This window comes from Cydia fagiglandana, chromosome 20 (genome assembly GCF_963556715.1).
Source record: "Cydia fagiglandana chromosome 20, ilCydFagi1.1, whole genome shotgun sequence".
NCBI classification, from domain to species: domain Eukaryota; kingdom Metazoa; phylum Arthropoda; class Insecta; order Lepidoptera; family Tortricidae; genus Cydia; species Cydia fagiglandana.
The window spans coordinates 764,439-778,584 of record NC_085951.1 but is presented as its reverse complement, the minus strand read 5'-3'; the positions used below and the strand labels follow the sequence as shown (position 1 = coordinate 778,584).

The following is a 14,146-nucleotide window of genomic DNA, read 5'->3' as shown; positions in this document are numbered from 1 at the left end:
CCTCTACTCAAACGGACTGGGACGGATTGGCAAGAGGATGTTTTCCAACTGTAGTCTGTGATGCCGGTGAGCATTGAGCACTCTTAAAACCACAAACACGATTTCATGCTATTCTCCTAACCATTTCGATAGCTTTCGCCTCTCCTGGACTAGTTTAAGTATAACTACTACACACTTGAACAACGTTTAATGGGATCTTACTTTAAATTGGTTTACTTAGAGTCAAGCAAAGCGAATTTCAAAGGTGATACTCGATTCGCTTGGTCCGTTCATTGATGTGTCATAACATTGGATCGACTTGCGTGTACTCATGCAAATATCGCAACACAGTAAGGTAGTATCTCCTAGTAAAATTCAAAGAATAATAAACCATATGCCAAGGCATTAGAAAACATTGTGGCTCTTTAAGTGGACTCTCGTCTCAAGTAACCAGGAAATTCTGGAAACAAAGTCAACTAAACTTAGGTACTATAATGCATGGTGGAATTTTATTAATCATGGGTTTTTAAGGGGCGTCCATTTCAACGTGTTTATAGTCACGTTCATTGCATACAACTGCCTAGGTATATGTAAGATGAAGATATATGGGAGCTGAATGGTGCGTAACTATGCCAAAATGGGAGCGGCAGGAAACTCGGCGGGACACATCTTTTCAAAACATTACATACAGTCATACATATTATAATTAACATACATTAATTAACTTAAAAACCTGAACTGTGTCATCTACTATAGTCTCCTAGACATAATAACTAATGTAGATAAGTACCTATTGACTAAACTAATTGAAACATATAGGTAAAGATAAAGATAAAAAATAGTTTATTCAAGTAGGCATATTACAATGCGCTTATGAACGTCAAATAAACCTTTACCGGCTCCAACCGTACACCTCTGCCCCGAGAAGATTTAAATCCCCCCTCAATTGGAGGAGGGTATCCCAATATGGGACCGGCAATAAACTCGGCGGGGCACATCTTTTCAAAACATTATTACATCTTATAATTAACATGCATTACGAGTAATTAAGAAAAATACAATTTAAATTACTATAGAATTCATGCAATTATACTCAGTGAGTACATAACTTTATACTCTTAGGTAGGTAGTTATTTATTTATTTAAGTGTATAATCTTTAATGCACAATAATTATAAGATAGTGGAAACGGCGGAGTTAAAGTCTTAAAGTTTGCTACTGTTTGCACATTTTATCACTTCTTTGAGTTTACGTCGATCTTTTGATCGAAATATGCAGTGTCATAAATATACTTAATTATCTGATAATAATGATTTTATCAGATATGTCATTTATAATCAAAGTAGGATTAAGATTATACAAATTCGTTAAGTCTGAAGATATGGCACATTCTTATGTGGCTTGCCAAGAAAATGGCGATGGCGGTCTTTCGAGAATTATTCATTTTGAGTGCTATTATTGTTTCCTTTGCTAATGCTGGGAAACATGACATCTACTCTGGGTACGTAATCATTTAAAAATCCACTGCTTATTGTAAATTATATGACGATTACATAGATAAATTAGTTAATTAATATTAATTTGCATGTAAATACTAAAACACAGTGAAAACTAGTCATACGATAAATCTATCTATATTCTATATCTATACATATAATAAAGCTGTACAGGGTAGAAAGTCTGTACATGGAAGATATTTGAAAAAAAGTTGGCTGGGGATACTTAGAATCGATAACAGAACATATTCCAACAGTTTTTAGAATTTTTGTCTGTTTGTCTGTTTATCTGTTTGTCTGTTTATTTGAACGCGCATCACGTGAAAACGGCTGAACGGATTTTGATGAAAACTTTACTAATCTGTCGATAAAATCTCCGGCCAGGTTAAAGGCTATAAAAATTCAACCCTTAAAAGGGGGGGTAGCCACAACACTCGCTTGATTCAAGTTTGCCCCTGAATCTTATGGCGCTACTTAGGAAGGAGGGGCAAACTTTTTTCAAATATGTGCTACCACTATTGAGTACCCTGGTAAACTAACAGATGGCGCTGAATTTAATACGTAGTGACATGAATAGCCACCGAGGAAGGTTATTGCCAAATTAACTCTAAGTTTAGATGAGTGGGTACGGACATCAACAAATTTAATTGAATAATTATGTCGATTTAATAATATACAACAAAATTAAACGACAGTAAATTAATTACCCCTCATTGCACAGAGACATCTTTTTCACGACTACCCAAAAAAAGTGAGAGAGAGTGTATTGTGTTTTCAGCGTTCGTGTTTGTATGTAGGTATATATTTATTTATCTGGGTTTCACTCTCTCTCACTCTTTTGCGGTTCGGCGTTAGGTCTTATGCGAGGCCTTCTGCCTTACGGCAAAGTTGATCTTCTGCCTTAATTACACTTGGGCGTGGATCCAAGCTTTCCTCTTTCGCAGCCGGGCCTACTGCCTTGCTCACACTTCGCCAATTCAATTCTCTCGGTCAATTCCAAGCTCTGCTTTCTTGCATCTTTTATGCATGAAAACAACCTCGCTGAAATCCTTAAATATCGAGCACTATGCGAAGCTAGGCTGATAGAAAACTGTTCCATCCCTTTTTTGTATAAAATCCTGGATTCGCGCCTGGTTGGGACTACAAGTAAAATTGCGTTTTTTATATCGAAAAAATTTCGCGCTCGCTTCGCTCGCGTTTTTAATATCTTTGTGAGATATGACAAAGGTGACATTCGAGTGGCGACTGCAGCAGCATTACTCTGTTGCAACGTTACTGTCAATTTTCGTCATAAAATGATGTGACCGATTTCCATACTAAAAGTAAAAATGTACAACTGTCTATCATATTGCGTTTTTATATCGAAAAATTGTCTTGGGGACTAAAAGTAAAATTGCGTTTTTTATATCGAAAAATTTTCGCGCTCGCTTCGCTCGCGTTTTCAATCACTTTCTAAGATATGATAAAGGTGACGTTCGGGTGGCGACTACAGCAGCATTACTCTGTTACAACGTTATTGCTGCAGCACTGTCAATTTTCGTGATAAAATGATGTGACTGATTTCCATACTTAAAGTAAAAATGTACAACTGTCTATCAAATTGCGTTTTTATATCGAAAAATTTTCGCGCTCGCTTCGCTCGCGTTTTCAATTACATTCTAACCTAAGATATGATAAAGGTGACATTCGGGTGTCGACTGCAGCAGCATTAGGTATGTACTCTGTTGCAACATTACTGCGGCGGCACTGTCAATTATCGAGATAAAATAATGTGACTGATTTCCATTCTCAGCTGTAATGCGGCAATGAACTTCACTCAATTTACCAAAAAAAATAATGTAATCTTAATGACCCTAGGGAGAGGGGGCACCATGGTCTAGAAATGCTAAGGGCATTAAAATACTGCTTCGGACTTAACCCGACGTACGTATCGCGCTGTACGCGGTCCAAAGCCGGGCGCCTTCGGCGCCCTCATACTAAAAGAATTTGGCGTAGCCCGACAACGTGGCGCGCTGCACGCGGGCCAAAGCCAGGCGACTTCGACTTTCTCATACTAAAAGAGACGTACGTGATACGCTGTATGGTTACCAAAGCCCGGCGCCTTCGGCGCCCTCATACTCAAAGAGTCGGGCGTAGACCGATGTACTTGACACACTGTGCGTGTTCCAAAGCCGTTCCTCATACTCAGAGCGTCGGGCGTAACGTACGCGTTTCAAAGCTGGGCGTCTTCGGCGCCCTCATACTAAAAGAGTCGGGCGTAGACCGACGTACGTGACACGCTGTACGCTTGCCAAAGTTGGGCGTCGAAGGTGCCCTCATACTAAAAGTGTCGGGCGTAGACCGACGTACGTAATACGCAGTACGCGTTCCAAAGCCGGGCGCCTCCCTCATACCCAAAGCGTCGGGCGTAACCCGACGTACGTGACACGCTGTACGCTTGCCAAAGTTGGGAGCCGAAGGCACCCTCATACTCAGGACTCAGGCTAAGCCCGACGCACGTGGCGCGCTGAATGCGGTCCAAAGCTAGGCGACTTCGACTTTCTCATACTAAAAGAGTCGGGCGTAGTCGGACTACTACAAATCGCGCTCCAAAAAATAAGAAACAATAAGATATAATTATTTTAAGAAATTATCATGCAGATTATTATAAATGTTATAATTTTTTGAATAAAAAAATACAGCGTAATGTAATTTACTATTTTTTATATATTTAGCAGCTTACTGACACAAACCGAATTCCACGCGGGCGGAGCCGCGGGCACAGCTAGTTAATAAATAAGATAGGTAGGTAATTGAATTTCATTTGAAGCCATAAAGAGAAAGTTATTTTCATAAAAGAATCTCTCACTCATTAAAGACGTGTGTAATTATGATGATATCAGATGATCATATTCACATTATATGACTGTATCTAATAAAGTGATATTAAATAGGGAATTTCGTATTTGATATTTATTAAAATCCTTTATTAAAATTTGATACTTGGTAAAATTAAATAAACAGGTTAATGAATATGTAAGTATGTAGTTTCTTAAGTTGTTGTTAAAAGATATCCTATATTCTATTGTTGTATAAAATCAACCGCGGATGGAATATCGAGACAAACTTTACTGGTTTAACGATACTTTTGTGATTAAGTTTAGATATTGTGTTGTAATTACTTGAATATCTGTTACAGCTTCACAGTCCACGGAGTCAAGCTCGCGTCTCCGTCCCACGCGGAGCTCCTCCACAACCTTGAGGTGTCCCTGGACGTGGACGTCTGGCAGCATGGCGCCGTAGCCCTCAGCGACGCTCTGGTGATGGTCTCCCCTCAGAACAAGGAACAGTTCCTTGAAGAGCTGGAGAAGAATGGCGTAGAACATTATTTGCACTTAGAAGATGTTGCTAAGTAAGTTTAATACTCAGGGGTCTACCGATCGAAAAACGTTATCTGCCTCTCTGCCGCTCTATGCGCCAGAGCGATAGAGTGGCAGATACCTAAAGAATTTAGATATTTCTTTGTTGGCGTTAGGACTCAGGTAATACTAATATTAGTAAACAGCTGCTTGATCAAAAATCCTTCGCATTGACGTTGACAGTAAGGGTTCTAAAACTGAGTGAAGCTCTGCTGATAGTCTCTCTGGAGCAGTAGTTTCTTGGCGAATTCAAGAACGTCGTAGAGCATTATTTGCGCTTAGAAGATATCGCTACGTAAGATAATATTCTTCCTCTTGATCAGATTTTCTCCAAGTTACAATAAACCGTTAATTTCAAAGAATTTCAGATCTGTTGGGCTTCTTACCTCAAAAACATTCTAAGTACAAGTCGGCTTTCAAATTTTACTCTTGCACTTCGCACATTTTTTTTTGTAAGACCTATAATGCATGTCAATATTATTTATTACAGGGCTTTCGAAGAGCACGACGCCGAGATATCGCGTTATCAGCAGACCCGGACCAATAGGATGGTTTTCGAATCATACCCTCGGTATGCTGAGGTTTGTGAAATATACTGCAAAGCAATACAATTTTATTTAATTATACAATATTTTTTTAGTACCATCAATTTTTTTTGTTGGATATAGGACCACAATCTCTCCTGACAGTAAGTGCCTATGCAATCTAGAATGAAGCATGCTTACCTAAACTCACTCGCGATTTGAAAAGATGCAATATAATAAAATATATTTAGTAAGTATTTGGGACATAGGACTTACCATGAATATTTAAATTATTTTCGTTTATTTACAGGTAGATGCATATTTGGAAAGAATCGCGGCAGCGTACCCTGATATTGTGACTCTTGTCAACGCTGGGACCAGCTGGGAAGGCCGTGCTATTAAGTATCTGAAGGTACTTATTATTTCGTTTGGTCCACACTTCTTAGTCTCTATGGTTTCATCAAAATAATCTACACCTTTAAGATCGTTGCAACGTTGTAGTTTGGTTTGAATAATGAAACCCCCCCGAATGTAATAGCCGACAAGAGTATGTCCAGAATTTTTTTTTTACATTTGAGAAATTACTAATAGCTGTTATAATCCTAGGCCAGTTGAATATTTTACCATGATTTGAGAAATTCAGCTGTCGGTCTCTAGACTATGCAACAAATATTGAACGTACTCTGTCCGTTTCTGCTACTGCTATTTTCAACAGATCTCGACAACAAACTTCGCGGACACCTCCAAGCCCATCTACTACATGGACGCCATGATCCACGCTCGTGAATGGGTGACCACCCCCGTGGCGCTGTACAGCATCCACCGCCTGGTCGAGGATCTTCAAGTACAGGACAGAGACCTGCTGGAGAACGTTGACTGGATCATTCATCCGCTTGTTAATCCTGATGGCTACGAATACACGCATACTGATGTAAGTATTTTATTCTAATTGCTTTATATATATTACCGAAATATGTGCCTACATTGCTTCCGAATTTGCTCCTGAATTCGAAATTTGCTATCGTGATATTTATTATGCCGATTTAAAATAGGTAGACCTTAGAGAATATAACCAACGGAGACGCCATGTCTATAATTTTCGGTACAAAATAGTCTGCCGTTTTTTGCGGGGGAGGGGCACATCAAATGTATAGGTACGTCATGTCAGATAAACGTCAGTCCATACATGTGGTTGATATGTGGTTGACCATTGGCCGCCTATTTTCGACAGAGGGGAACGCCTGTTAATGTGGCCACTCCGTTTGGTTATATTCTCTATGAGGTAGACCATCATTTCTACCATGTTGATTTGAGAGTTGACTCAAATGAGATCGGTTGGAGGACAATATCCCAGAAAAGTAGACAGATTTTACGGAATCTTCCATCAGCCAGCGACATCAGCTATGTAGAAGTCGTAAAATATTTTAACCTAATTTTCAGCCCATTAGGTGTTCATAAAAGCTTTTCATAGTGGAGCTCTATCTAAATTGCCTTCAAAAAATGGCATTGTAATTCAGTATTTAAGAAAATAAATTTTCTGCCTTTTTTTGGACCTTTTGGAATGCTGGGCGAGAAATCTGAATCCGTTTTATGAGACCGTGAGCTCGATCTAAATTGTAACAAGTTCAAGTTCCTTCCCAACTGTCTCTTGCTTTCTTTTTATTTGTCTCACTTTAAAAAAGTGTTGTGTATTCACGTGTCTAAATACTGTTACAAATTGTTATTATTTGTCCCTCAGGTTCGTCTCTGGCGCCGCACTCGCTCCTTCTATCCCGACGTCAGCGAAACTTGCTACGGTGTTGACGCCAACCGCAATTTCAACGTCTCTTTCAACACCATCGGGGTTTCGTCCTACCCCTGTTCCGACGTCTACCCTGGCCACTTAGCCTTCTCCGAACCAGAAACCCAAATCGTTAGAGATATCCTTCACGAATATGTAGACAGAATACAACTGTATATGAACATTCATAGCCATGGGAACTGGGTTCTGTATGGATTTGGCACAGGAGATTTGCCTTCAAACGTGGCGCACATCCACCATGTTGCGGCGACTATGGGAGCTGTAATGGATGCTGTTAAACTGCCGGAAGCTTCGTTTTATTTGGTTGGGAACAGCGCCTTAATTCTTTACGCTACGTCTGGAAGTGCTCAGGATTATGGACAGGTTGGTCTTTAAACATATTTAAACAATTGTATATACCTAAACAAGCCTTTAATGAGCTTAACTACACTGGGGCTAGGTCAATTTGTGTAGCATTTTACGACTTTTTTTATTTCTGTTTATTATAACCGATTTACAAAAAAATGTAAGTCTTAATTTGAAATCATCAACATCAAGCAATTATTTCTATCACATTTTAGGTAATATCTATGTACATAGAGTTAAACCAAGAAAAGCCTGCAGCGATTTTGATAGGCCACTCAGTGCCAGTGTTATTTAAACGTCAAACTTCTATGACATTATGACGTATAAATAACACTTGCACAGCGAAAGCTATTAAAATCGATGCAGACTTTTCTCTCTCTATTATGCTTTTATTTCACATTTCACAATATAGGTGTACCGCAAGGTTCAGTTCAAGGTCCTAAACTTTACATCAACTACATTTTGCAGTACATTGGCATCCCGTTCTCCTACACCCTGGAGCTGCCGGGCTACGGGATGGACTTCCGCGTGCCGCCCCAGTACATCGACCACATCAACGAGGAGACCTGGAGGGGCATCGCCACCACTGCTCGTCTTGCCAGGTCTTACTACGTCGCTCACAACACCAACTAATATTGTATTGCCTAAATACTTACTCCGTTGGCTCAGCGACCCAAAATGAGACTTGGCCTCCGACACAAGACAGCGCCACTTTTCTCGGTCTTGTGCGACCTCCCAAAATTTGCCTAAATTTATAAAAAAAATATTTTTTATTTTTTTGTGTTCCCTAAATGTAAAATGATTTTGGTTTTATAATAAAAACAGTGAAATAATATATCTTTCGCTACATTTGATTTCATTAAATAAACTATATCCCATAGTGTTGTGTTCCTGCCGGTATTAAGGTTGCGGAGTTCAATGAGGGTGGGGGGTGTTAGAGTCGGCAACGCGCATGTAACACCTCTGGAGTTGCGTCTATTCCAAAGGCTATGGTGACTGCTTACCATCAGGTGGGCCGTATGGTTGTTTGCCACCGACATAGTTTAAAAAAACTAGAGAAGCAGTTTAAATAAAACCGGCCAAGTGCGAGTCGGACTCGCGCAGGACGGGTTCCGCACCATTACGCAAAAATACGGCAAAAAAAATCATGTCTGTTATATGGGAGCTCCACTTAAATATTTATTTTATTTATTTTTAGTTTTTGTTGTTATAGCGGCAACAAACATACTGTGAAAATTTTAACTGCTATCACAGTTCATGAGTTACAGTCTGGTGACAGACAAAGAGACGGACAGACGGTCAGACGGAGGACGGAACCCTAAAAAAATTGAAACAAAACTTGTAAAACGAGAAACGTATTTACCTACCTATTGCTTATGAATGACGTACCTATTTTACCCGCACACCGTTCCTAAATGTAGAACTTATTTCACTATTTTAGCCCTTATCTAGAAATATTTTAGACCGGGCAACGTGATTTTATTTAGTGACCGATAAAAGAAGGAATTTAAATATTCGTATCCCAGAAGGCTGTTTTATCATTCCCCTGGTCCCTGAATATTCGAACCCTACTTTAATTTACTTAGCGTGGGTTGTAACAAAGTAAAGTGGATAATCAATAATTATGATAAAATGTGAACAAAGCGCCATTCCACATTGTCTTTTGATAGGAATATCTGTAGCAGATTTTTGGACAGGTCTATTTGTAGGTAGGCACTTTATCCATTGAATAGTAAGTAACCTAGTCTACCTTCTATGCATCTACTTTTCAGGGTTCTAATTAGGGTTCCGTACCCAAAGGGTAAAACGGGACTCTATTACTAAGATTTCGCTGTCCGTCCGTCCGTCTGTCACCAGGCTGTATCTCACGAACCGTGATAGCTAGACAGTTGAAATTTTCACAGATGATGTATTTCTGTTGCCGCTATAACAAAAAATACTAAAAACAGAGTAAAATAAAGATTTAAGTGGGGCTCCCATACAACAAACGTGATTTTTGACCAAAGTTAAGCAACGTCGGGCGTGGTCAGTAACTTGAATGGGTGACCTTTTTGTTTTGCCTTTTTCCTTTTTTTTTGCATTATGGTACGGAACCCTTCGTGCGCGAGTCCGACTCGCACTTGCCCGGTTTTTTTTTGAAGGTGTGAGCATGGGCCAGTAAAAACAGTAGAGACACTCAAACTTATTTTTGAGAACTGCATACCATCTGCTCGCTTAGAAGCTTAAAAGTCGACCTAGATGAGGGATTAACTGCTAATTCATTTGACAAAAATTATGATACAACGTCGTCGTTAATTCTTGGCCTCATATAAATGACTTTCTCATTAAAATAAACTCTAATTTCTTTCAAATAAGGTTCATTCCACCATAGCAAACAAAATGTGACGACATAACCTGTTATCGTCATTGCCATTCTGACAACGTTGCCGTTCCGAGCGAAACGTCAAAGCAACCAACTTATAAATGCAGGTGGTCAAATTCACAACTAATCAATTCGCTGTAATTTGCGATAGCAGCGCCCATTTCAACTGCAAATGTAAGTTTGTTCGGTATAGACGTTTTTGCGATGAATCGACTTGAACACAGTGTCGCACAGTGTCGTTTTTCGCTTGAGAAACCACGTGTGTTTTTAAAAGCTGGAAAACGGGATTATGATCATTTCGCAGTCAGTTGCGCTGCGCACGCGTCTCGGTGTGTTTACGTTTTTTTGGTTTGATCTATTTATTTTTTTGTGAACATGTTCTTGACGTTTGAAGTGATCGCCACATTCGGAGTGTCAGCTGTGAGTATAGTTTTTGTCTATTTTGTATGATCGGTTCTGTATACCTAAACAAATGTATGTATGAAACGTTTGTGCATTTTGTTGAAGTTCTTAGTGAACTAAAACGTAGGTACTTTGTGTAGGAGCGATAAAATATTAAGATATACAGCCATAATCCAAACGAAAAAATTAAACAAAAGTAAATTCCTAGTCTATATTTAACCCAGATATTACAATTACTACCTATCTGCTGCATATCTCAGACTCAGACCAGGCTTATTATCCATGCTATTCTAGTTATTTGCAGTAAGATACATTCAGTTTTGCATTGGTTAACTCTGGAACGGTCTATTTATAAATGCAAGACTGGATATGATGAAATCATTGGAATTTCAAGCGTCCATTCATTTTTTATCGACTTCGACCTTTGCTATTGTTTACAAAGCCGTGGGCTTTTATCGCTGACATACATTATTAACTGTTAAGGCCCATTTAGGTAGGTAGGTAGGCCCGGTAACAGTTGGTACTAATAGTATATTGCCTGTTGTATATTATAAATATTATAATAGAGCCAATATGTATATGTAATATCATACTCATTCGGCTTGCGTTAATTTTAAAGGATATTTTATTACATTACCTAATAAAAATGTACAAAGTTGACAGGAATAATATCGATAGAGGTAAGACCGCATGTTGTATACAAGACAACAGTTATACTGATCTACACATAGTACATAAATATATAATAATATAATGGTCTTGTTTAATTTGGTCAATAAAAATATTTTCAGTGCTAGATTTTTAAGACTTAAAAATTTTTTTTCGAAAAACATTTTAGATATGTTTCTACGTTGGTTTAGAATAGTTTAGATCATCAAGAATGATCGTTGAAGATTTTCACAACATGACATTTAAAAATTTTCATAAGCGCATCGTGCATGCCTCAATTGAATAATAACCTTTGTCCTTGTACAAACTGTTTCTTCTACAATTCCAGGTGGTATCCTTCTCGATATCCTCGGCAATCCTCCTCCTGCTGGCTGCCAAGCGCGGCCTGCTTCGCAAGCGAGAGAAGCCTGGGGTGACCAACGCTGCGCTGCTTCCGCCCTCCGCCCCGCCGAAGGCGCTGCTTGCAGAACAGACACCTTTGCAGTCTTAGGATGTATACCTAACAAACTTTGCTGGTTTTTGTTAGACCATTGGAACACAGACTAACAGATACCGCATTATAATAAAGCGTTTACGAAGAGCGCGATGATAAAAACCGATGTTTATCCTTAGATAGGGATAACGTATGAAACCTGACAACCTGACAAAAACCCGGACGTCACCCTAAAATCCAGACATAACCTGGACGGTAATTTCTTTAAAAAACCCTGACACTCACCGCCGCAATCCCGAAATGGACCACAAATCCTGACAATTCTGACATGCAACCATCCCTAGACTACAACGCATTTTTTGCACATATGTATTTCCTATCTTGCATTCATGTAAGTAGGGTAATTTCTTTAAAAAACCCTGACACTCACCGCCGCAATCCCGAAATGGACCACAAATCCTGACAATTCTGACATGCAACCATCCCTAGACTACAACGCATTTTTTGCACATATGTATTTCCTATCTTGCATTCATGTAAGTAGTCGTCAACGTGGAATCAACCGGACGTGTAACAAATCGACGTATAATTTCTTTTTACCTTTTTTTAAACTTTTATAGTAAAATTAAGTTGTTTTTCGTCTTCCCAACAAAAATAGCTAAGTCTTGGGAAATATAATGTAATGGAGAGAAATTATAAGACCTTATAGAGGAAAGCCACAGCATTTAAATAACGTGTTTTGCATTTGGTCATGACCGGATGTTACATTTATTTTATAGAACTTTAATAACATACCTACGGTTAATTTTCGACCAGCGGCAGCGTATAACATTTTTAAAACAAGATCCGTCCAAACGCAAAATTGTTAAGTAGTACTTCGAATTAGTGATGCAATCTCAATTTATTTTTAACGTATGTATACTTACAGTAGGTGATCGGTATTTCGGCGCTCGCCAGTCCGGCACGCCCATTAATCCGACAATTAGTACTCAAGTGACCCGTTTAATACTCCCACAGCTTATGGCTCCTCTACACGATGGGCCAGCGCCGGCCACTCCAAGGGACGCATTTATGCGTTAGAGGGAGCAAATGATATTGCTATCTCATTCTACCGCATGGCTGCGTCCGTTGGAGTGGCTGGCGCTGGCCCATTGTGTAGAGGAGTCATTAGAGCGGTTTCAGACTAGTGTATTTTTCTGGGGTTACCAGCTTACACTCGCTTTGGTATTTACGCGCTTACACGCGCGTTAAGGGGCCCACTGATTGAGGGCCCGGGCGGTATCGGCCTGTCAGTCAAAACAAAATGTTGACAGTTCTGAACAACTGACAGGCCGATACCGTCCGGCGGACTGTTAATCAATGGGCCCCTTTACTTTTCCGGTCTAAACGTACCGTGGTGTACTGGAGTGGCGTCCCTTACACAGCCGAACGTTGGATTACAGAGCAAAAGGGTTGTATTGCATTACATGTAGAATTTATATTCTATATAAAGATTTATTTGCCATACATAGGTATCCAATAATCGAACCGTTCTGACAATATGTACGGCATAGGGGCAAAATTTCCACTGCAGGATAACCGAGTACCTACTGTATTTCTGAATACAAAAATTATGTATTTAATTTAATTTTGGATATTTTAACACGGTATTATTTTTACCACAGAACTTCAAATACCTATATCCAATAAAAAAACACGTGCCCGTTTATAAACGTGTTAGTTTTAAGTCAAAATTGTGATAAATGTGCCTTATAATTGCAGCTATTTTGTTTTTATTGTGTATTAAGAATAAATTAATCAGCTAAGTGTTCTTTTTACTGACCTCAAACCCGACGGGATCGACCCTCAATCACGTAAATTAAATTGTGCCCTAACACCCAGCGGGTGAATTTTTGATAGCCACTAATCCAGTTATAAAGCAATATTTCTCCTTTCCCGAGTATCTGCAGTAAGTACCTAGTCTTATTTATCACATTTATATTTAAGTAACAGTTATCGAGATGTTTGACTGTTGATACGGAATCCCAGATTTTTCGAAACGGGAATCCAACCTTGTGATTTTGTTTGTGGTTTCGTCGTCATTATTTTACCACTCTCCTTTCCAAATGGACTCTAGAGTAACTCATTATAATATGCTTTCACCGACCTTTTCCAAACTGAAGGCTCTACTATGCTAAGAGCGCCTACACAAAAATAACTGCAAAGTTTCTCTTATCGCGTCAAGTCTCTTTTATAGCCACAGGCGTAAGGCAACAAGCTGGCAGTTCCCAATCTAATCAATAAACGGTTTGCAATGAAAAATTCTTAGTAAATTCCCACTTCCTTTCCTCAGCGAAGTTTTTTCCGGCAATTTCCATAAAACGAGCTTTAAAATTCGATTCCCAAGCGTTTCCGAAAGGATGCAGACGCAAATATGCGAAGAAGGATCACTCCTAGGTATACCACATCTCGAAGTTGCGCGGTAATTTACAACCACAACATTAGACATGCTGCTTCCTAGGTTTGGAGGTGGAAAAATCTCTGATACTTAATTTGTACCGATTTTGGAGCTTTGTAATCGCGTGAGAAGTATGAGAACTTACTAGGTGGGATTAAAATTACATAAAAAAATAATATTGAGAAAAATGTGCCTTACTATGAGGACAGCCGAACAAACAAGTATGTACTTAAACGTAATTAAAATTAGCTTCATGCAGACAAGCGACGACGAAGCTTACGACCGAGTGACCTATAAAGGG

The 14,146-nt window shown here is 39.2% G+C and overlaps 1 protein-coding gene and 1 long non-coding RNA gene across 2 annotated transcripts; both read left to right on the top strand.

The window, feature by feature from the left end:
• Nucleotides 1–1,332: 1,332 nt before the first annotated feature.
• LOC134674354 (carboxypeptidase B-like) lies at nt 1,333–8,179 on the top strand. The gene is made up of 7 exons (XM_063532406.1): nt 1,333–1,479; nt 4,653–4,865; nt 5,363–5,453; nt 5,707–5,808; nt 6,112–6,327; nt 7,135–7,560; nt 8,011–8,179. Exons 1-7 carry the CDS (start codon nt 1,373–1,375, stop codon nt 8,173–8,175), a joined length of 1,320 nt encoding a protein of 439 aa, XP_063388476.1. The 5' UTR covers nt 1,333–1,372; the 3' UTR covers nt 8,176–8,179.
• Nucleotides 8,180–9,821: 1,642 nt separating this feature from the next.
• On the top strand, nt 9,822–13,213 carry LOC134674312 (uncharacterized). Its single transcript, XR_010099595.1, has 2 exons — nt 9,822–10,324; nt 11,304–13,213. It is a non-coding gene; the product is annotated as an uncharacterized LOC134674312 (long non-coding RNA).
• Nucleotides 13,214–14,146: the final 933 nt, after the last annotated feature.